Here is a 21,902-nt window from a genome sequence, read left to right as displayed (position 1 = left end):
ACACACACACACACACACACACACACACACACACACACACACACACACACACACACACACACACACACACACACACACACACACACACACACATACATACACACACAGGAAAACACTTGAACTCCTTGTTGGTAAGGATGATGAATCTTTTTTTGATGGTTTTTAATGGTTTGAAAAAAATGTCATTCGATTTATTAACAGGATCCCGAGATGTAAAAGTTGTACTACTTGATATTTCAGTTGTGGTTGATTTGGAAACACATGTGGTTACCATGGTTGCAGGAAGTGGGTCTTAGTACTCCTGCAAACACTCCTTGAGCAGCTGTCAGGAATTCATCAGAAGACTAGCTGGTTTTTCTCAAATGGTTTTAATAGAGATGTCAGTCAAAATAATTGCACCTGCATTGGGATTTCCTGCTGCGCATGCCACAAGCAGCTTTCTACAAAGCAAGAGTAAAGGTTGTTTATCTTGTTGAGAAGTTGGAAAAGTCGTGTGCATCTTTTTATGTACAAAGTTGCTTTGGCAGCTCTTTTTCCTCAAGTCTTTTGCAAAAAATGTAACTCCAAAATGACATTTGTGTTGTGTCATAGTTGAATGATTGCGTTTATAATGCATTGAACTTTAAATGTGCAACATTTTTAAACAATCTGGATTCTGCGCAGGAACAGGAACATTGAAAACACTACTACATTTTAAGGGATGGACATAAAACATTAAAAACAAAAAAAGATATGTTAATCCTTAAACCAAGACCGTCTACTGAGCCCGATAAAAGAAAAGAAAAATCCTCCTAAATACAGCTAACTTAATTGAAATGTTATGTATCATGTACAAAGCTCTTACCTCACTTTTCTTATTGCCTGCATGGGGCTATTTCTCCATGTTCTTTCCATTGTTTTTGCTTCAACTTTGGCTTTGGTTCACATTACTTGACTGTTATTGTTGTATCTCTGATTGCTGAATCAAAAGTTTTATTACAGTTGCATTTTATCTTGTCTCATTGGATACTGCTCACACTCTGGCCTTTGTTTTGCCAATATGCAATACCCTGTAGATAACAGTCAATAGTGCGTCGATTATTATTGACTTACATAAATGCACTGTTTTTACAGTTATGCGATCTGAGTTTAGCACGTGACTGGTGGACTCCACCACTGCAACTAAACACTACTTGACCTCTAAAGGACAGACATAACACATATAACAAACAATTAAATGAGGGCAATTCTTCCAAGCCCAAAATCTACACATAAAAAAACACATCTGAAGGTTTCTGTTATATCTCAAGCGTTTATGGTTCTGTTGAGTTTGTTGTCATGAACACTTACTGACATTAAACTACACTCCCCCGTTCTGTGAGAGATGATAGGATCATGAATGAGTGGCACTGAAGACAGACAGCGACGTCAACAGCAAACACACACGATGATAAACAGCCCTGACCACGCAGCTGACAAGTCCAATCATCTGCCAGTCGCCATCAAGGCCAACAAGAAGCAGATGATGTCAGTTTCCCCTCTGTATTGAGTTATCAGGTTGATTGAGTGTAATTGAGCGATGCATCGGAGTGCGGAGAGAAGACACTGGGCCTCTGGAGAGGCTGGGGGAGGAAAGGGAGGAAGGGTGTTCTTCAGGAACAAGGAAATGCTATACGGCACCGGGGCCATGAGATTAGCACTGCCAATGACTTGTGGCCTTGTTATCAATTAATAGGATTGATTGAGCCCCTTACCGGATAAAAAAAGATTTTAAAAAAGTGCTCTTCATTCTTCTGTAGTGTAGCCACTAGTGTGCAGCTGCAACATACACTGCAGGAAATGTATCAGCCAAGTATCTAAACCATAGAGGCCATGAACTTTAACTTATAAAAATGATACCTCTTGATCGGCAAGTTGAGTTTATGATTGGATAACTTTCTTTGGACTTTGAATCAATTCAACTGGTGAGAGTTCTTCCGCCTCCTGAGGAAATCTGTCTCTGAAACAATTTTCAAAGACTCAAATCGACAAGTTTCCAAGACTCTTCTCGGAGGAACATTAGTATCTCAACTATGAATCTGCCTGTCTTTTCTGTTTACTTTCAAATAAAAAAAGATATAATAAAGAGCCTATGAATATGATGATTGAAAAAGACGTTCTCAAATTCATAGATGATTCCTTCTTTTGGGCGATATTGTGGCATATCGAGCTGAAATGAATTTGGAACTCTTCATCCTATCGGCCTAACTGAAGTGAATCTTCTTCTGTTCTTTCATATGGAGATCGATCTCAATGCACACCTCAGCCCACACATCCATTTCAAGGCATTAGGAGTTTGAAGCATTGAGGAAGGGACTTCTAGGTCGCTTTTTTCCGCACAATTTCCTGATTTAATCTATTGTTCATCTCCGCCGTCTGCCCATGTAAAAAAATCGAAAGTCTCCTATACTCCAATCTTCCTGTCATTCCTTTTCAGCTTAAAAGTGACATACATGAAAAAGACCTCACCAAGGTAACCAGAATATCAATCAATTATTACACATCTGTGACTCGGCCAAGAAGAAGCAAAAGATGAGGGATGGGACATTTGATGTGGACGCTAATGAATCTCATGGAGTTGGTGCATGATTATCCATCTATGTAAAACCTTTTTAATCTTTAAATATAAGAAATGCACATGCAATTTACCTTAAAGGGAAAGGGTGCTGATTTTACACATACGGTTCTTAGGGAGGACTAATTCTGCATTGTTGGAACAGTCATAATAATAAGGAATATGCATTTCTGTAATAATTACATAATGTAATGTAATGTAATGTTCCATAATGAATAAATACCAAATATTTGGGCCGGTTTATGTTATGAAGCTGTGCTCCGGTTACATTTAACAGATTCTCTTTTTGCGCCATAACTCTTGATTTGTCTCAATCGTCATGCTCTCTTCTCTTTTTTTTTCTTTTTACCTGCACATATTCTATTAGAGCTATGCATAATGTTACAAAGTGTTAGTTTTACGCTACTTTTCAAGATGTACTGTGGGATACCTCATATAGGGTATACTATTCTCATTATACTGTACAAAGAAACATTTGTATCAGTTGGTTTTGTGAATTTTTGTATAGATACCTCTTCCTTTTCCATGTTATTTTGAGGATGACTGCATTTATCTCTAGATTGTAAAAAGTTTGACGGAATAAAACCTAAATAGGCCTCTAATACCCTATATGAGGTATTATTTTGATCCTGCATGATGCACATTACATTATATCCTGGGATCTTTTTTACCTGGCACATCATTAGAGCGCCCTATCATCTCAATGCATATCCACCACCTCCAGCCGCCTTCACAGGCCACGCTGTGTAGGCTGCCATTCTGTCCCTGTATTAAGAGGTTGCGCACAAATGTATTGGGCTGCTCAGTCATTGTCAGTACTAATGGACCAAGCGTAATGTTTTGTAGTGGAAACCTTTTGAGGCTAGAATCTCTCACAATGCAATACAGGTACAAATGAGATACCTGTATGGTGTTGTCAGCTCATGCTGGAAGCTGTGTTGTCTTTATAATGCACTGATTATATTATTATTGATGTCTATCCATCTATCCATCCATTACAATACCTATCCAACAGTCCATGTGCGTTCTTGACAATAAGGACAAAGGCTCGTTTACAGTGATGAGTTGATAGTGAGTCATGACTAACTGTGAGAATGATGTCGAAACAGCTGATTAAGTCTGACACCAGAAAGTCCCTTTGTTGCTACAAAATGTTGTTTGATACTAGAAATGTTGTCAATTTTGAAGAATATTCAGTCAATATTAACATTGGACTAAAATAATAACATAACGACCTTGCCTTTCTCTTATTTCTTCCGCTCCAGACACTCTCTCAGTGCCTCGCTGGTCCCCACAGATTCCACGAAGAGATCTGGGAAACTCAATAAAACACAGGTAGGTCTAAAGGAAAGAGTGTGGGTGAGTGTGTGTGAGTGTGTCACTGTACTTGTACATCTGTAATAGAATGTCAGTCCAATTAAAAAAAGATGGCCCCCTTGCATAACTCTCAATTCTCATCCGTCCCTCTCTTTTTCTCTCCTTGACTCCGAACGCTAGTGATCTAAAAAGTAAAACAATACCGTATTAGTTGTGGGATCTCAGCCACCTCCAGAACGTGGGTGTTTTGCCTTCTGAAAGTCATCGATATTGAACGAGAACCTCATCCCAGGCAAACTGAGAGCAAATGTAATTTATGAAGCCGTTATTTGAATATTAATGCTGGTTTTAAGAGATAAGCAATTACTCCATCCAGCATCTACTAGACGTGCAGATTTGCATATTTACAACTTGATCGTATTGTTAACCTGTTGCGATAAGTGCATTTGCGTCTTTGCTACACAATGCACTACTTTGGCTTAGGGGTATCCAATGTGCTGAATGAATAGCCTACTTCTTTATGCAAAATCGGCCCTTAATGTCACTTCATCGTTCATATCTGACAGTGGAGTCTACTAAAAAATCTGAGGGGGTTGGATTGAGTTATGCTACTCAATTGAGGCGAAGACGGGCCTAATAAAGAGATTTGGTTTCTGTCAAACTACATTAGTCACCTGCCATTAGCCAGCCAGCGGCACTGCTTGCATCCAGGCGTCACATCAGTAAATACAGCCAATAGCCACATACGTGCTCGTACCACTCGGACGGTCTGTGCAAGGAATTGGTCGAAACTGCGGAGCACTTTATGGATTTGTTTGTTTGAGAAGTAAGTGTGTTGGAACCTTTAGCGATGCAATTTCCTTCGCTCCCATCTCTCAGACTGGTTGTTGCATTGATGTAAACCCCATGGCCTAGGCCCCGCGCAGCAGAGTGACTGCCTGAGATGTTAATTCACACAGGGTTACTGAAAGATGAAAATGAAATGGGGGGCCCAAAATGAAATCAGCAGGTGAGGGAGCTAAGAAGGTAAACACTCTTGCAAAACTACTTTCTTCGGGCTATTTTTCATCCTCGCAGGAAGGTTACGCAGGTAATGTGTGCCGTCAGAATGAGAGAATGTTATGAAAGGCTTAAAGGTCAGAAGCCGTGTTTTCTCCCGTTAATCCACATGTTAAATTGTCTATCTCACTCTTTTCTTTTGCTTGTAGGTTTTCAACCAAGTATTGGATGTCCCAGACATGCATAGTATGTGGAAAGGGAATGTTGTTTGGACTGAAATGTAAAAACTGCAAGTGAGTACTAATTTATGAAATTAGTGTTGATGTGTTTTTTGTTGGTTGATTGTTTTTTGAAGGTGAACCCTTTTGTTTCTATCTCACTTGAATAAATTCATATTTGTTGTTTCATGATAATGCACCCAATTTGCATAAGTTGTGTAAATAAGCTAAACTTTGAACAACATGACACACACTAATAGAATGCCCTGTCCTTCTTGTGTATGCATGCAGGCTGAAGTGCCACAACAAATGCACCAAAGAAGCCCCACCTTGTCATTTATTGATCATACAACGAGGAGGACGAGAATCCCTCAAAGGTATTTATTTTAATATTTGCTCCACACACACAATTTCCTCCAAATTAATGGTGATAACCTTTTCAGATCATTTTTGATTTGCCACTGTTAACCAAGATTTTTTCTCAGTCTTCCTAAGCCAGGTGTTTATCGGAGATGCAGGGTTGACAGGGGGAGATAGAGGTGAAGATATTGCCTATTTCAGTGTGCTTGTACCTGCTTACTTAGGACACCAGTTCTTACAACTGAGCTATCCTGTGGCCAAATGTTGATGATTTTTTTTATTTAAAAGTCAGTAATGAAATTTGAATTATTAAAGGTGGGGTAGGTAATTTTGGAGAAACCAGTTCGAGTGCGCTATAATTTGAAAATACACAGCCGGAAAAAATCTGCCACTTCCTTAAAGAGCCCCTCCTCCAACACACAGGAACGCGCACATGACCAATGAGGGCACGAGATAAGTTTGTGCCCAGATGGAAGGCTGACAGGCAGGAAGGCCATCCAGTTATTTTAGCCGGGTCGGATGGAATATAACAAAAAGTGTATCTCGAGCCGGTTTCTCAAACTTACCTACCCCACCTTTAATATCCCACTCTGTTACTTTGATCTTTTTGGAAGTCAGCTTCCTTTCAGTTTGATTAAGATTGGCTGCAGAGCATGAACCAAAACTCCACCCCTGTCTTTCCATCGTAATTTAGCAAACACATGTTTTATTCATTCAACAGACTTGCACAACACTGATCTTTTCAACAAATATGTATATAGATGAGCACTGGCCGTATTAAACCAGAAAAAACTCTAACGTGGACTTTAATTAAGTGAATTATGTCAACAAATGTCACATAACTGTATTTAAACCTGTTTAAACTCAATGTTATTGGTTTCAACTGAACTAATGTGAAATGTGTCGACATAATACAGATAATCAAAGTCAATATTTCAATTCTTTCAATGTGGCTTTAAAATGTGTTGCTGTTTTGTGGATATTAAAAGAGTACATGTATTCTGCCTTCATCGTTGCTCATATGTTTGCATTGGACCTTAAAGCTACTGAAAAGACCATTTATTTCAGTCAAGTCCCCATTTAAAACATGAAAGAGTCTTTGCTGGCTTTCGCAGATAAAAGGTTATCTTATTAATTAAGCCGCTTAGGTTTGAGTAATGTGACTGCGTCATGCACTGCCTATACTGATACAGACAGCACTGAAACAAATTCCATTAACTGCTATCAGAATTGAGATTCCTTTGTCCTTTTCTGCCCCCCCCCCCCCCCATTCTTTTCTCTTCCAAATAAGATCAACAAGGAACAACTCAAGGTAGGGAACAGTAATTACACTTAATCTATTCTTCTGTCGTAAGAGAAAGTGACAGTTTCCCAATGACTCAATATCCTTTAGGAAACCTTTTTTCTTCCTAACAAAGTGTCTGTATGCGATAACAATTGGATGGTGTTCAAGAAAAGGCATTTTATAATTGAAGCATGGCCTAATCAAGATTTTCTTTTCAAATGTTCCTGAAGCTATTAGGCTACTATTGTTTTGTTTCAGCCTCCCACAGTGTTTCATTGTTTTCGGTGCTTCTTTTCAGCAGTAGCTCGTCTGGTACGGACTGAATCAGTGCCATGTGACATCAACAACCCGCTCAGGTACACAGACCTGCACATCAGTCAGACGCTCCCCAAAACCAACAAAATCAACAAGGTAAGTGCAAAAATAAACTGTGTGTTCGAATTTTCAGCTGAACCTGTCCTACATATCACATGTCTTCCATTTTTGGGGGGCTGGGAAAGAGTGTCTTTCTCAGGTGATCATGAAACCGTACCAAAATATCTTCAGCAGTATTGATGTATACACAGATGGATTTGTTTTGTGCAATAATACAAGGTTTCCATGGTGATACCGAGATGATGGAACTGTTGTGATCCCGATGTGTGAGTTTGGAAATAAGACATTTTAATCCATAACGTTCACCTTTAACATGCTGCTAAAGGATAAACAAATCATGTGTAAATAACTTTGCAAACAGAGATCGGTCTTATGCGTGTGGTTGCTACTTTCTTGGATATATATATTATGTTTTACATTTATCTTGCTTTGAATTTGTTTTTTAAAAACTCTCATTTAAGGGTATTGCCAGTCCCCTGTACTCTCTGAATTGGTCCTCACAGCGTACTACTACTGTTTGTCTTGTGAATGAGACGGACGCAGCCGGAAATATGTTAATACGCCCTTTTCTACTATCATTTCAACTAATACCCTAAATAAAGGCATCAATTCATTTTCTTTTAATTCTTTGGGTGATGAAATAAACTTGCAGAGACTGGAAGCTTAAGAAAAATAAAATATAATCAAATGGTAAACATTTTTTTAGCAGTCATTCCATTGCAAGCTAGTCATTTTAAAACCTCTAAAATTCAAGGATGCTCTTCTGGCTGAGATTTTAGGGTGGGCTGCTGGACGAAAGAGTTGTTTTTACATTTGACAACAGCAACAAACGTTGATGGTTTCTTTTGGTTTGAAGGTTCAGACTATGTAATGAATAGTGAAAGTGCTTTTTCATCAGAGTCGGTACAATCCAGACAGGTGTGTTAAATACAACTAATAATGCTATTGATTGTTGTAAAAAGTGGCACAAAAACCTGATTTGGCTTATTAGAATCCATTATGAAGTTATTATTGACCCATTTTTTAAAAAAAAAAGAATTTGGGTGGAGTCCAGACAGTGTTTCTATTCATAAAATGTCTTTGGTGACGAATAGACTTATTCACAAGTTACATCTTCAGCTGAAGAACTGATTGAGTGTTAGCTAACTTTATTCGTGGCTATGTTGGAGGATCATTGAATGCACCACTGAAGGGAGTTTTAAACAAAGGCTTCCTGTTTTATACACAATGGTAAGCTGTCTTTGTCAGAAAAGTAAAGGCAGCATATTGCTCAGTGTGATGGATTGCCTCTGTCTGGGCCAATTGCACGTCTATGCAAGTTGATTTTTATATTGTACTGATATTAATGAAAGCCAAGTGCTGCCTGGAAGGAGGAAAATCAATCTAGAAACTTGAGGTATGTATAATAAAATTGAGCGCAAGCACTTTGTATTAAGCAGACAAAAATGTGCGAGAAATAACCACGTTTCTCTTTCCTGTCTCTTCCCAGGATCACATCCCTGTCCCGTATCAGCCAGACTCCAGCAGTAACCCGTCCTCCACCACCTCCTCCACCCCGTCCTCCCCGGCTCCGCCTCTGCCCAGCAGTGCCACGCCCCCCTCGCCCCTGCATCCCTCCCCACAGTCGGCGCGGCAACAGAAACAGTTCAACTTGACAGGTATCAAAATCAGAGTACCTATAAATACAGAGATATTCGAATATTTTACATGGGAAACAATACATGAAACAATGCACACCAATTTCCCCCTCTATCAGTTCTGAAGCTGATAGAAATGTGATTACTTTAGCAGATTTGTGGTTGACACTATAGAAAATAATAGACAAAAGTTAAATGCTGAATGATTGACTTTGACTTCTAATTGAGAATTGCTACTTTTACTTAATAATTTGAGTATTTAAGTGGTTTGTCGCTAATAAAAAGCAAAGAAAAAAAAAGACTAATTTTGACCTATTAAAGCGCTAAATGAAAGTCAAGCTGGGCACCATAAGTCTTTATTTGTTTACATATTATTCATTCTGTGGTAAAGATTAGTGTGTGCACCAAATTCCACACAATTCATCTACCAATTGATAATGCTTTTCCCCTAAAACCAAAAATGTCCAACTCATGGTAGTTCTAGAAGAAAGGGGGTTGCCAAAGTCAGTAAGATACACTGTCACATAACCATGACCATCTGATTAAAATCTAATAACATCCATCCAATCATTGTTGAGATATTACGTTCTGGACAAAAATGACCAACAGATTGACATTGCCTTCAACAAAATCATGTTGGTTGCGTTGCTAAAAAAGTTTAAAAAAATGCTTAATTTTCATGAAACCAATCATGTCCAGCAAACATACCACTTACATGTAAACCAATAAAAGTTTAGGTTGTCAAATGTATCTGAAAATTACGATATTGTGCTGAATACACGCCTCGTATTCATGTAGTTACTTTGCTTAAAGCCTGTAAATAAAGGTAATAAAAACTGATTATAAAAGACAAGAGTTAAAAGGGTTAGTAATCATAAATTAATATTTGAGCGACACGTATGTTTAAATTCTAGCAACACCGTGTTTTATTATCTGCATTATGGACTAATTGTGTAAATACTGAATCAACAATCAACCCTTGTAAGATTTGTAAATCCACATCACTCCAGCTCTCCTTTTGTTTTCTTTCCGCAGGCTCCAGTTATTTCAAGTACAAACAACAGTTCATCTTTCCCGGTAAGTACCTCGTAATTGTTCATTGCCCCAACCCATAATACCCTAGAAGCAGCCCAGGAAGAGTATGGAGGAGGAGGACTCTTTTGATGTTGGTGCTGATTTTCATCTCGTCACCATGGCCTGCTTTAAGACTGTCGTCCCCTACACCCACTCGCTGGTTGTCTCATTTGGGCCTCCTAATGACTTGTCAATGCCCAGACTCTTTTCCTTTGTCCACACTGGGACCACACAGTCGTTGCTCATTTGGCAGCCTATTATAGCCCAGACAACCTGGAGTGGTGTGAGGAATAGAACGAGGTGTAATTGAGATCTGGCGAGACAGGGTTTTTGGAAACAAATGAATATACAGCACCCTGGATCTTATTATTGTAGCCACACTCTCTGTTTTCATCTAAATCACGGCAGCTACCTTTATGAGCTGCATAACAACACAGTCTAACACTACCACTTACTGTTAGTCCCGTCAATCTAAAAACCATTACGTTGGAAGTGTAGCTATATTCAAGTCAAATTCAATTGTCTGTAAATGCAGGCTCTTTTGTTTTGATAAGAAAATGAAAAACACAATGACAAAAAGCCTCCCAGGGGTAATTACTGTAGGATTCAACATGTATTTATCCATCATATGTACACAAGCGCTAAATCTAAGTGTCGCTTGAGCATATTCCAACGTACATTTTTGGTGGAAAGAAGGAATACCCTTCAGTCAGTCTGTCGCAGGGGCCACAAACACAGCGGCTGGCAAAGAATCACACCATTGGACATTTTAGAGCCTCCAATCCTTCTGGCTTGCTGGTCTTTGGAGTAAATCCATGAAAAAAATCCATGCAGGCATCACACGGAAAACAAAACCACATCCTTCTCAATTTGAGGTCACGTGCCAGCTACTAATGCACCGTGCCACAAAGGGAATGTTTTTTTGGTGGCTCACACTGTGCCAACACGGGCTGAAAGCATGGCATAAAAGGTAGATGCCACATCAAATCTGACCTCACTCGTTTTACATGTTCAAAATGAATGCTTCCATGGAAAAGCTAACAGAAGGTAATCTGCTCTTTCTTTCTCTGAAGATATGACACACAGTATGCTCTACATGCTTTCATGGTGATCAAATTAAATACAAATCTTTCTACATGCTTTGAAGACCTATACTCTGAAGGGATATCACATTTCGACACATATATTGTATTTCTCAAGATTGTATTCCCACTGTGAAGACTTTTCTAAGCTTATTGATATTTCCATACACATTATGTCTAGAACGTCAGACTCCAATACAAAAGGGTTAGGAGAATGTGAGCGTTCCTTTGTGCAGCTAACATGTTCTCTGCTGCAAACTGCACACCAGGTGCAAAGAAAAGGAACAAAACGTGTTGAATTCCAGCACACTGTCAGCACTAAGTGATTTGAAATTGCTTCAGTGATGAATTGCCATAAATGCAAATGATATTCCCAATGTATCATGATATGATTTTGGTGTTCTCTAATTGAAATCTTCAAACAATGTGTGGGAATTGACTTTTCTTTGCTGCTTTCACCCCAGGGAAAAGATATGCTGCGGTGGATTTGATTATGTTTTTACCATGTTAACACTTTTTTTTTTTTTAAATAAGGAGAATCTGGATTTACACAGGCCTCGAAAAACGTGGACATACAGTTTGTGGAAATGTGGGAATGCGGGCATTTGAATCAAAGTCAAATGTTTGTTGCTCTAAAATATGTTTCCTGGGAGTGAAACTTTTAAATGTATCAATTGCTATTAAGCCGGAACCCCTTTTAATGCAGACTTATCTATTTTAAGATGGAGGTACAAGGTACATATACCTTACCTATAGCTGAATTCAATCACTTCCTTTAAAAAAGAAAGATTAACTAAACAATTGCACTCAGTAAAGTCTTAGTAAAATATCAATAAAGTATGTTTGACTTTTTTCACAACCCTAATTGAATACAAACAGTCTCACTTTCTAAATGTGGTTCACTACTTAGTTGCTTTCATCTATATGGTAGTTGCTAGTGGTTTAATAAAAATGCCATTCAAATATTGAGGAAATAAATTATTACATCTTTTTTCCAGCCCTATAGAAGAATAGAGACCAAAAGATACAGGTTTAACAAAATTGATGTTAAAATAATCCAGATTATATGTGAATCAGTCAACTGGTTGGTAATAATTTTATATTTAGTAGCGGTGTGTTTCATTGTGCTCCCGTTAACTTCAGTTGGGACATCAACTGTTCAAATGCTTTCTAAAGGTGTCTCGTTATTCAACAAAAAGATGCATCGCTTTGGTCTAACCTGTTTGTTTGATATTTGTTACTCTAATTTCCCCAGATGTTGCTCCAGAAGCTCCTCCAAGCAGAGCACCACAGGTCATCCTGCACCCCGTACTGTCTGAACCAGGGTGAGCAGATCATTCATTATAACACGTTATTCATCAAAACCACATGTCTACCTTGGAAGAAATGAAGAAAGTACTTATTATATTCCTCATAAGTACTTGTCAGTTATCTCCCTTTCATCTACACGCTCCTTTGTCTCCTCCTCTCCGTGGCCGCTGGTCAGAGGCCAGGTCAAATTTATTGGAGCACAGATATTTGGGTGACAATTTCAATGCGGGAGCCTACATGACGAATACTCTGAATGTCAGCACATCCTTTCGTTCACGCTACACTTGGGATGCCAACTGGATTTTCACTAGCTCTTTGAGGAAGCCAGTGGTCACGGGAAAACAACCGGAGAAGGAGGAGGAGTGATGAGATGCCTTTCGACCCAGATGTTAATTGGATCAGAATCTCAATCTATCTTAGAAACAGGGCGAAATCAGCCCCATCTATAGGCAGATGGTTAATTTTGATGAAATATGGACTGTACTTATGGATTGTAATGGATTAATCAATAGTAAATAATGTCATTTGTTTTATTTTATGAACATCCACTTGAAGAGGTCCTAGACAGATGATGGCTGTTGTTTTAAATGATGCTTAACCCCAGGCTAGTGATGTATTTAGATACAAAATATATTTTTGTCGTCTTCATGCTACATTCTTTAAGCAGCTGTCAGCTTTGAAATAAGAATATGTAAATGAAAGCCCGGAAATATTTATAGCAGAAAATAAAGTACGAAAGGTAATGTAATGCACACATAACAGGAGGCTCTATAGCGTTGGAAAAGACTGGGGTTTTTCAAGGATCACTTAGTGTCATTAAGCAACAAAGGGTTACCGAAGAATTCAGTTAGTTCTAGTCCATTATGCTACACATGAAAAATACATGACAGAAGAGAACAATAGCAATTGTAGTAGAATGATTTAGGTTTTTCTAATTTGCAACAGGACAAATGTAATCAAAAAATGTTTTGTTTGTTGGGAGCTAATATGGCCGCCATAAGAGTCATGCGATCTGACGTCAAGAGCAATATTCCTAACCATGAACAATATGATGTGAGATAGATGATTGTATATTCAGACAGAACTGCCAGATGGTTGTACAGACAAACATCATAAAACAAGGATTTGTTGTCAACCTTTCAACAACTCCAACTCCTGTGTGGCTTTTCTAGCTAAAACCTTTAATAACATTTTGTCTTTGCCTTACATAATAATCACACTTTAACCTTTATCAAAAGAATGATGTTGACAAAAGTAGACTAGACACACATTTTGTTTCAGAACCCTTTAGGGCCATGTTGTAGCTTTTTAAAAATGGCAATGAAAATATAAAAGCTAACACATTTTCAGGCCGAGGCTAATAGAACAGGTTAATAGTGAAAGTTATATAACATATGTACTATAGTTAGTGAGAGTTATCAAAAATGCCATTTAGTGTTTCTTAGAGGGGCATCAGTAACACATCCACAAGTATTGGATACATCTGGTGTTTGTGACAGCTAGATGATTAAATCCCAAATGATCAATGGTCATATATCCTATATGTAATCTACATTAAGACAGTGTCATGCAGCGTTACATTTAGAACATAGATAGTGAAGAAACCTCTTTAAAAAATTGGAAATATGCATGAAAAACACACGCTCATCTTCAACCCCATGCCTTTGAGTCTCTGCTCATTATAATACCTCTAGATGGACCATTTCACCATTTCTCACTCACAGTCTCTCGTTCTTTGCCTTTTGACGAATGTGAATACATTAGCACGGGTTATGAAAGCCGTATTCCTCTGATTTAATTAAAGCTATTGTCCCTCCTTTCCCACATCTTTGTATGCTCTTGCAGTGGCAGATAAGGTTTCTTTGGCCTTAATGGCCTCATTCCAGGGTTAATGAGGGCCTGTCTCAGTCCCCAACACCCGGCAGGTACCCCTCATTAGAGCAGAAATCGAAACGTGGTGGGGGCCCCTGGCGCCACAGTAATCACATTATTTTATACGCTGCCTCACCTTTAGTCTTCACCCAGAGTCCAGAAATTGATATTACCACAGAAAGGTTTTGAGAGGTTACACGCTGATGTTACACAGCCAGCTCTGTGGACAGAGGAGGGGGGGGTTGGAGAGGGGAAAGCGGGATCATTTGTGTCGTGTCTGTGGCACCCACGGTGTAAGTGACACTGTACATGCCGGGGTCAGAAATTAATAGGGGCTCTTGGCAAAAACGCACCTGAAAGTTAATACCGCAAAACGCCTGGGAAATTGATAATTAGAGGCAATTAATTAGTATAAAAGCCTGCATTTCAGTAACTTATTCTCAGTTTAATCTGGAACCAAATTCACAGCCTGATAAATGCTGAGATAATAAAACAGTGTACCGTCAAGAAAATACCCTGAATAAAGTCCTGACTGATTAAAAAAAATGCAATATCCTAATTCTATATCAATCCAAGTCTATTGATAATGGGAAAACAAATCTGGCGGCCGTTTGAGGCTACATTTATTCCTAGCATAACACACCCAAAGCTCCGACCCAACTGTAGGTGATCGAGTTGCATTGTGGGTAATGTTGGCGGTAGGTTTTGAGAACCAGTTCAAATGCATGAGATAAATAGGATGATGATAAAGTATCTCTGGTTTTGCTGCATCAACTTTTTTTTTGTACTATCCTTGTGTTTAACTGCTCTTTGTGAAACAAGCAATGGTACAAAGGTGCATGTCTAAAGCTGGTATTGGCATTGTGTTTCTATGGAGAGCTGTATGTAGCAGGTATGTAGCAGCACAAGCTAGCAAGGGAGGTAACCATAGAAACAAAACGAAACCTAACTGGCTATTTTCATCACAAGGCTGTGGCCGTTTCTCAATGTCGAGTAAAGCTGCTGCAGAGCCACTGGCCGTTTCTCAATCGCGAGGATGCTTGCTTGGTAGCACATGTCTTCCGAGTCACTTGCTTCAGAAGCTAGGCAAGAATCCTTCCTGGCATTCGGAAAATGAAGAGTGGAACAGGCGAGCAAGTGTGCAGGTGTGCGTCATATGAGAGGCCCCGCCTTACATTTCCCGCCACAGATTTGGGGAAATTGGTTCGTGCGCAAAGCATTGTGGGGATTTGAAGGACGCGAAGTCTACCCATGTGCAGCCTCGAAATTACCCCCAAACCAAGGATGCGGCCTCGGTGGAATTCCAAGTATGCTGGAGATTGGAACAGTCCTTCGGCGGCACTCGATGACGTAGCATCCTTGAAATATTGGCATGGAAGCCAGTTTCCTCGAGATTGAGGCCGTTTCTCAATCGCGAGGATGCTTGCTTGGTAGCACATGTCTTCCGAGTCACTTCCTTCAGAAGCTAGGCAAGAATCCTTCCTGGCATTCGGAAAACGAAGAGTGGAACAGGCTAGCAAGTGTGCAGGTGTGCGTCATATGAGAGGCCCCGCCTTACATTTTCCGCCACAGATTTGGGGAAATTGGTCCGTGCGCAAAGCATTGTGGGGATTTGAAGGACGCAAAGTCTACCCATGTGCAGCATCGAAATTACCCCCAAACCAAGGACGCGGCCTTGGTGGAATTCCATGTATGCTGGAGATTGGAACAGTCCTTCGGCGGCACTCGATGACGTAGTATCCTTGAAATATTGGCTTGGAAGCCAGTTTCCTCGCGATTGAGAAACGGCCTGAGAAACGGCCACTATTTCAAGTATACTACGTCATCGAGTGGCACGGAAGGACTGTTTAAATGCCCAGCATTCGGCGCCACTCGATGACGTAGTATACTTTAAATAGTGGCTCTGCAGTAGCTAGTGAAGTTTAGTTGCTATGGTTACCTTGCTTGCTAGCTTAAGCTGCTACATACAGCTGTCTTCTGATTGTGTGTGTCGAAAGGTCAAAGTTGAAAAACTCGACATTTTAGCACATTGCTTGGCCACAATTTTGAACCCTGCGTGATCACGTGGGTTGTGCTTCCCCCCCCTTAGCAAAACTCTCTCCATAAAAACGCTGCGGCAACGCCAGCATGATCCCTTTACCGCGTATCAGGTGAATGGAGTTTAAATCCATGGAGTACATTAAATGATTCTTTAAGTTTGGTAAACAAGCTTACACATCAGCAGCATCACTATTCAAACATAGCATTGAACAATACTAAATCCACCAATCACCATTGTACTTGAAGAAAATGGCATTAACAAAGACAGTTAAATAAGATAAGATATACTTTATTTATCCCAAATTTGGAAATGTTTTCGTTGCAGCAGAGCATGAAAACAGGTATTGCACATAATAGGAAATAATTACACCAAACAAAGATTTACACATCACACAAGTTCTAATGTTAAACCTTGGTTAGCCCATGCAAGGGTAAACTGTTATTTCGTGTTTTATATCCAGTTGTTCTCCCTCTGAATGACTTTCATTTCACAACCTCCTCTCTTAGTGGGAGAAGCAATTGTCTAAATATCTAACATCATAGATGTGACTCATACATATTTATCAGGGCATCGATCAAGTCTGCAACATTCCAGGAGACAAGATATCAAGAATGAATCATTTATACAATATAATGGGCGACTGGCTGCGAGGGAGTGCGGTCGTCTTTCAACCAGAAAGTTGTGGGTTCGATCCCAGCCCATGCAGTCAACATGTCGATGTATCCTTGGGCAAGATACTTAACCCTGAGTTGCTCCCGATGGCATGGCCAACGTTGTGTGAATGTGTGTGAATGTTAGGTCCTAGAGCAAGTGGTACTGCTCTGTGTGAATGGGTGAATAACATGTAGTATGTAAAGCGCTGTGAGGGGTCGTAAAGACTGGATAAAGCGCTATATAAGTACAGTCCATTTACCATCAATTTATAACAAAACAAAAAGCCATTTAAAAACCTGATTAATGGTGCAAAACACTACATAAATAAAAACAACACATATACTCATCAGTTATGAGTGAAAGAGTTTTTTGTCATAGTTTTATTTTAAATTGTATTCTTCTTTCTTTTAGGAATGAGGGCAACCCTTTACTTCAAATCGAAGTTGAGCCTACATCAGACGTAAGTCCTTGTTTTGTGATGCTTTTAAATAGATGTGAATGTTTTACATACATCATACTGTGTAACATTTCTGTTAGTAACATCAGTGTAAAATGATTTGTGAATCCAAATGAAGACCGAGTATAGCTCTCACCGTCACTTGTCGTAGTCATTTGCACCGTTCTCTCATTTAGCATAATCTGACTCGGCTCCCCTCCAGGTACGTTTTGAGTGAAAAGCAGCAGGAAGGAAAAGATGCAACTCGACGTCATCTCCGTTCTGTAAAAATGAAATATCTTGAGACAATATGATGAAGATTGCTTTGAATAGTATTCCAGCAGGCATCTTTGATTAGGTCATTTTCAATTCTGCAGTACATTATATTTGAAATCAAATCAGAATAAATCAAAAATAATTTCCCTCTGGCTGTTTTCCCTTTTCATAACTATTTTTGAATGTTATTGGCAATGGCCTAAACAGCAGTGAGTACTTCGAACTAACACAACTTGACAAAAATGATGCTGTTTTATATAGAGGAAACATAGATGATATATATATATATATACTGTATATGTGTATATGCTAGTACATATGCATTGATGAAGTCAATGATTCAATGTACTATAATATGACAGAACTCGTTTTTACATTCAGCGAATGAACAACCATGTTTATTTGTGAAACTTCCTTTAGAAGAGGTTTCAGCAGATTTGAATCCTCCAGCTCTCAAAAGTCAAAGTCAACTTTATTGTCAATGTTTCAGTTTGTGTCTACAGACTCAGTGGCATTTGTCAGAATAAAAGCATTTGACATCTTGGTCAAATATTGTATTCTATGTATTCTATGTGTATGTACACCTGTGAAAAGCAGGCCTACAGCTACCAAAGAACATTTCAATTTCGCTTGATCACAGAATGAGGACGGCAATGACGAGGATTCCGGTGACGAGTTCGAGGAGATGAACCTGTCGCTCCTGTCGGCGCGCAACTTCCCACGCAAGGCCAGCCAGACCAGCATCTTCCTGCAGGAGTGGGACATCCCGTTTGAGCAGCTTGAGATCGGGGAGATGATCGGCAGGGGGCGCTTTGGCAAAGTTTTCCACGGACGCTGGCACGGTGAGGTGGCCATCCGCCTGATCGACATCGAGCGGGACAACGAGGATCAGCTCAAGGCCTTCAAGCGTGAGGTGATGGGTTATCGCAACACTCGCCACGAGAACGTGGTGCTGTTTATGGGGGCCTGCATGAGCCCACCACACCTGGCAATCATCACAAGGTAAAGACGGGACATGTGTTGTGAAATAAACCCCATGGCTGCTGAAGAACTTGCTTTGTTGTTATATCTCCTAGTTACAAGTTTAGTTTGTAACTACATCTGCAATATATGTCATTTTGTTTTAAATACCTCCATTTCCATTGTTTATTGCAGTGACACAACACACTCATAGCGTCATTTAGTATGCTTATATATTATATTGACTTTTTTAAGTATACTTTTCAAGATTTCAAGTGTGAAAACACTACATACTCAAAGCCTACTTTTGTTATGTTGTACAGAATTGGCAGGCAGAAACACAAGATCAAGAATCATATAAAAAAAAAGAGGAAAATATAACTATAAAAACACGAAGGAAGTGAGAACAATTATGAAAAGCAGTATATTTTGAGTTTAAGTTCATTTGCCACATTTTAGAATGTACAGACAGTATAGTATAAATAAAGCATAGCACAGTCATAACAATACATGTTTCCAAAGGAATGGCAGAATATAGTGCAGGGAACTTTATAATTTATATTAATTTAGTTCTGGGCAATAAGATAGACTTGGATATAACATTGCATTGATCAAAATAGTAGAGGTTATTAACATGATTTCTAAAATAAATGTTATCATGTCTACAGTCAAAATATTGCAATCCATTTAAATTATAAATATGTATGTGTAAAACTGAAGAGAAAAAGACAGCTGTATCATGTGATGTTGAAATGTTTAATACATAACAATTGCTGATAAAAGCCTAACACTAAGACATATTTGATAAGAAGTGTTTTCACCTTTGTGTATTTCATTCAAGTATATCATTTCTATATAATATATATAAACGAAATACTGCATGTATCCATAAAACATGTTCATTTAATGCATTTGTACTGTCAAAAAAGTTGCAAACTTTTAGGAGGGCAACAAGTTTAAACTGCCCATACAGATTGATATTCCACATTGAAAGAAAGGGGCGAAAATATCTAATATATGTGTTACTTTTTCATGAATACACTAATCCCCACTGCTCACATGTTCATTTTTCTGCAATATTATTTGGGAGACTCCTACAATGAATCACACCTCCAAAAATCGTGGTGTGCTCTGCTTCTTAATTTCTAAAGCTGGTCCCTGTCCCCCTGGGACTCATTTCAGACCAGGCACTGATCGGGCCGCCTCTGGGACAATGAAGCGTGCCACAGACATTATGATGAGAACAGGCTGCTAGAAGCACTCACATCGCCTGCTGTAGTTGTCTTAACTATAGCGGTTGGAGTCAATCTGCCTGCATAGTGAACAACCTACTTTCTCATGTTTCTACGAGGCTGTGTTACCATCACAAACTATCTAAAACCATCACAAGGAAACATCTCCAGTTTAATTAATTAACTAATAATGTTCAAAAAGAAAGTTGTTCTGATGTTTGCCACAGGCTGTGAACAAAGAAGAATGTCTCAATAAGAAAAATAATCAGCCTCTTTGTATCTTCTCTTTTAATATGTATTTGACAGCAGAACAAATTTACTTTTTCTTCCTACATTCTCTGTTAAGACAGAGAAGAAAGAGTGGGATTTCCAAGCTGGACTGACAGTTTAAAAAGGGATTTCATGAAGCTAATAGTCAAAGAAATGACTCCCTTCTCATTGCATTCACAGTGATGGTAAACAGCTTTTGAATACCGGCTTGACTGATTGATTGATTGAGATGTGTGATTGCAGTTGATGCCTGCTCAAATTGTGGTGAGTGCAGGGGAGATGCCTTCCTGATTGCTGAGAATAATAGCAAATGTCAGTGCAACAGGTGGCTTTGTTATCCACCAATAATCTGCTTCTCCTATTACTCTTTTCAAAAAGGGGACTGGAATGCACTTTCTGATACTCATCGAGATAAATGTGTAATATTAATTGTGGTTTATTAAGGATGATAATTTTCAGGGTGCATTAGTGAAACCATAAACATTGATCGTTTCATTTGTCACAAGTGGCAGTTGATCGATTCTGCCTAGTGTACAGAACACAGGGTTATATCTATATGACTATGATTATAATCTTCTGCACCTTAAAACCCACTGTCTGTCGACACTGCCTGTGTTTTAACATGTTCTTTCTTGTTTTGTTTATTTTTGTTGTTGAGTTTTTTTATGAAGATTTCCAGTAGTTGCATGTTTTTATTTGATTGTATTTACTTGTTTAAAATGATATGTGTCTTTAAGGTGACTTACGAAATCTGTCCAGGGACTACAGAGGAAAAATAGCCTCTTGGCTAACTCTGGCACATTTACAGAAATGTTGAATAATGTGCACTGCCCCTGTTTGATAAACGTACATAGGTGAATTTCAGCTTGTTGAGGTGGCTTTACTATCTTTTTATCAAGCGCTGCCTCTGAGGTATAGCAGTAATTGTTGTCATAAGGTGTATGTAAGGTTTCTACTGAAGTTACACTGAAGCCATAAGCCACATTTGGGTGTTATAAATAGCCAGAGGACAGAGAGCCTCTAAAAATGCAGCTGCTGTCAGGTAATGAATATGTATGAACTGTTGGCTTCAGGTCCTTTGTTGGTCACCTGCATGGCACAGTTGGGGTTGAGGGCTTCAGGTGTTAGGCGGGGGGGGCAGCTGTAGAGCTGTCTATTAATAAGCTGCTTTGAGGCACCCCTCCAGAAATATGACACTACCTCTCACATGTAACAGCCTCACCCTGACACCAAGTGGGCCCGCGTGTCAGTTAGAAATGATGGCATTTCATCCTCCAACAACATCTCGAACTGCAGGTGAAGCCAGTTTATTTGGTTGGCAAAAACACATTTGACATCAAAGATGACTGGTTATATGAAGTGAGAGCAGCTATTTGAGAAGTGAACTAAGAAGATATTGTGTATCTTGAGTCAAAAGTTTTATAACAAGCCAAAATTAGCTTGTGTGGTCCTCACGTACGCAAAACCTAATAGTTACCAAAGTAAACCCTTTTGGATACATTTTTTCACAAGCCACATATATTCCGAACATTTTCACGAGATTTGGCAAATCATAGTACTAACGTTAAATCGCCCCCTGAAAGCCACTATCTAAGCTATGGGTAATTGGAATTTATCTTGGAATAAAGCGTGAACATTGTAACAATAGGGCATTTTCCTTTCTCTTATTCTGCAGACATGTCTTGAATGCAGCATTGGCAATGTAAAAAGTAACAATAACATAATTAACAGTACCTTGCAAAAACTATTTAAAAGGAGTCAATAAAATACATAAACAAGCTTACATTTTTAATAAAACTGTATAAACAAAAGAACTAACAGCACAGTGCTAGATGAATAGTCCCAATTTACATTGAATTGAAAACAGTGGCAAAAAAAGCCATAGGCAAGGAAAGTGTATTTATGTTAGA

The 21,902-nt window shown here is 39.0% G+C and overlaps 1 protein-coding gene across 6 annotated transcripts in view; it reads left to right on the top strand.

The window, feature by feature from the left end:
* Positions 1-21,902, top strand: part of ksr2 (kinase suppressor of ras 2) — a 142,640-nt gene that overhangs the window by 93,328 nt on the left and 27,410 nt on the right. For 3 of the 6 annotated variants that reach the window (XM_034225254.1, XM_034225255.1, XM_034225252.1), the window contains 11 exons: positions 3,859-3,928; positions 5,119-5,202; positions 5,419-5,504; positions 5,613-5,666; positions 6,779-6,799; positions 7,071-7,183; positions 8,637-8,805; positions 9,820-9,861; positions 12,196-12,265; positions 17,230-17,278; positions 18,171-18,532. In XM_034225254.1, the coding sequence (XP_034081145.1) occupies positions 3,859-3,928; positions 5,119-5,202; positions 5,419-5,504; positions 5,613-5,666; positions 6,779-6,799; positions 7,071-7,183; positions 8,637-8,805; positions 9,820-9,861; positions 12,196-12,265; positions 17,230-17,278; positions 18,171-18,532 (1,120 nt within the window). The remainder of the gene's footprint in view (positions 1-3,858; positions 3,929-5,118; positions 5,203-5,418; positions 5,505-5,612; positions 5,667-6,778; positions 6,800-7,070; positions 7,184-8,636; positions 8,806-9,819; positions 9,862-12,195; positions 12,266-17,229; positions 17,279-18,170; positions 18,533-21,902) is intronic. The other 3 variants (XM_034225253.1, XM_034225257.1, XM_034225256.1) reach the window with 3 other exon arrangements.

The sequence above is a fragment of the Gymnodraco acuticeps genome, unplaced genomic scaffold (genome assembly GCF_902827175.1).
Source record: "Gymnodraco acuticeps unplaced genomic scaffold, fGymAcu1.1, whole genome shotgun sequence".
NCBI classification, from domain to species: Eukaryota; Metazoa; Chordata; class Actinopteri; order Perciformes; family Bathydraconidae; genus Gymnodraco; species Gymnodraco acuticeps.
The sequence above is the reverse complement of the archived record's forward strand: the minus strand, read 5'-3'. Positions and strand labels throughout refer to the sequence as shown.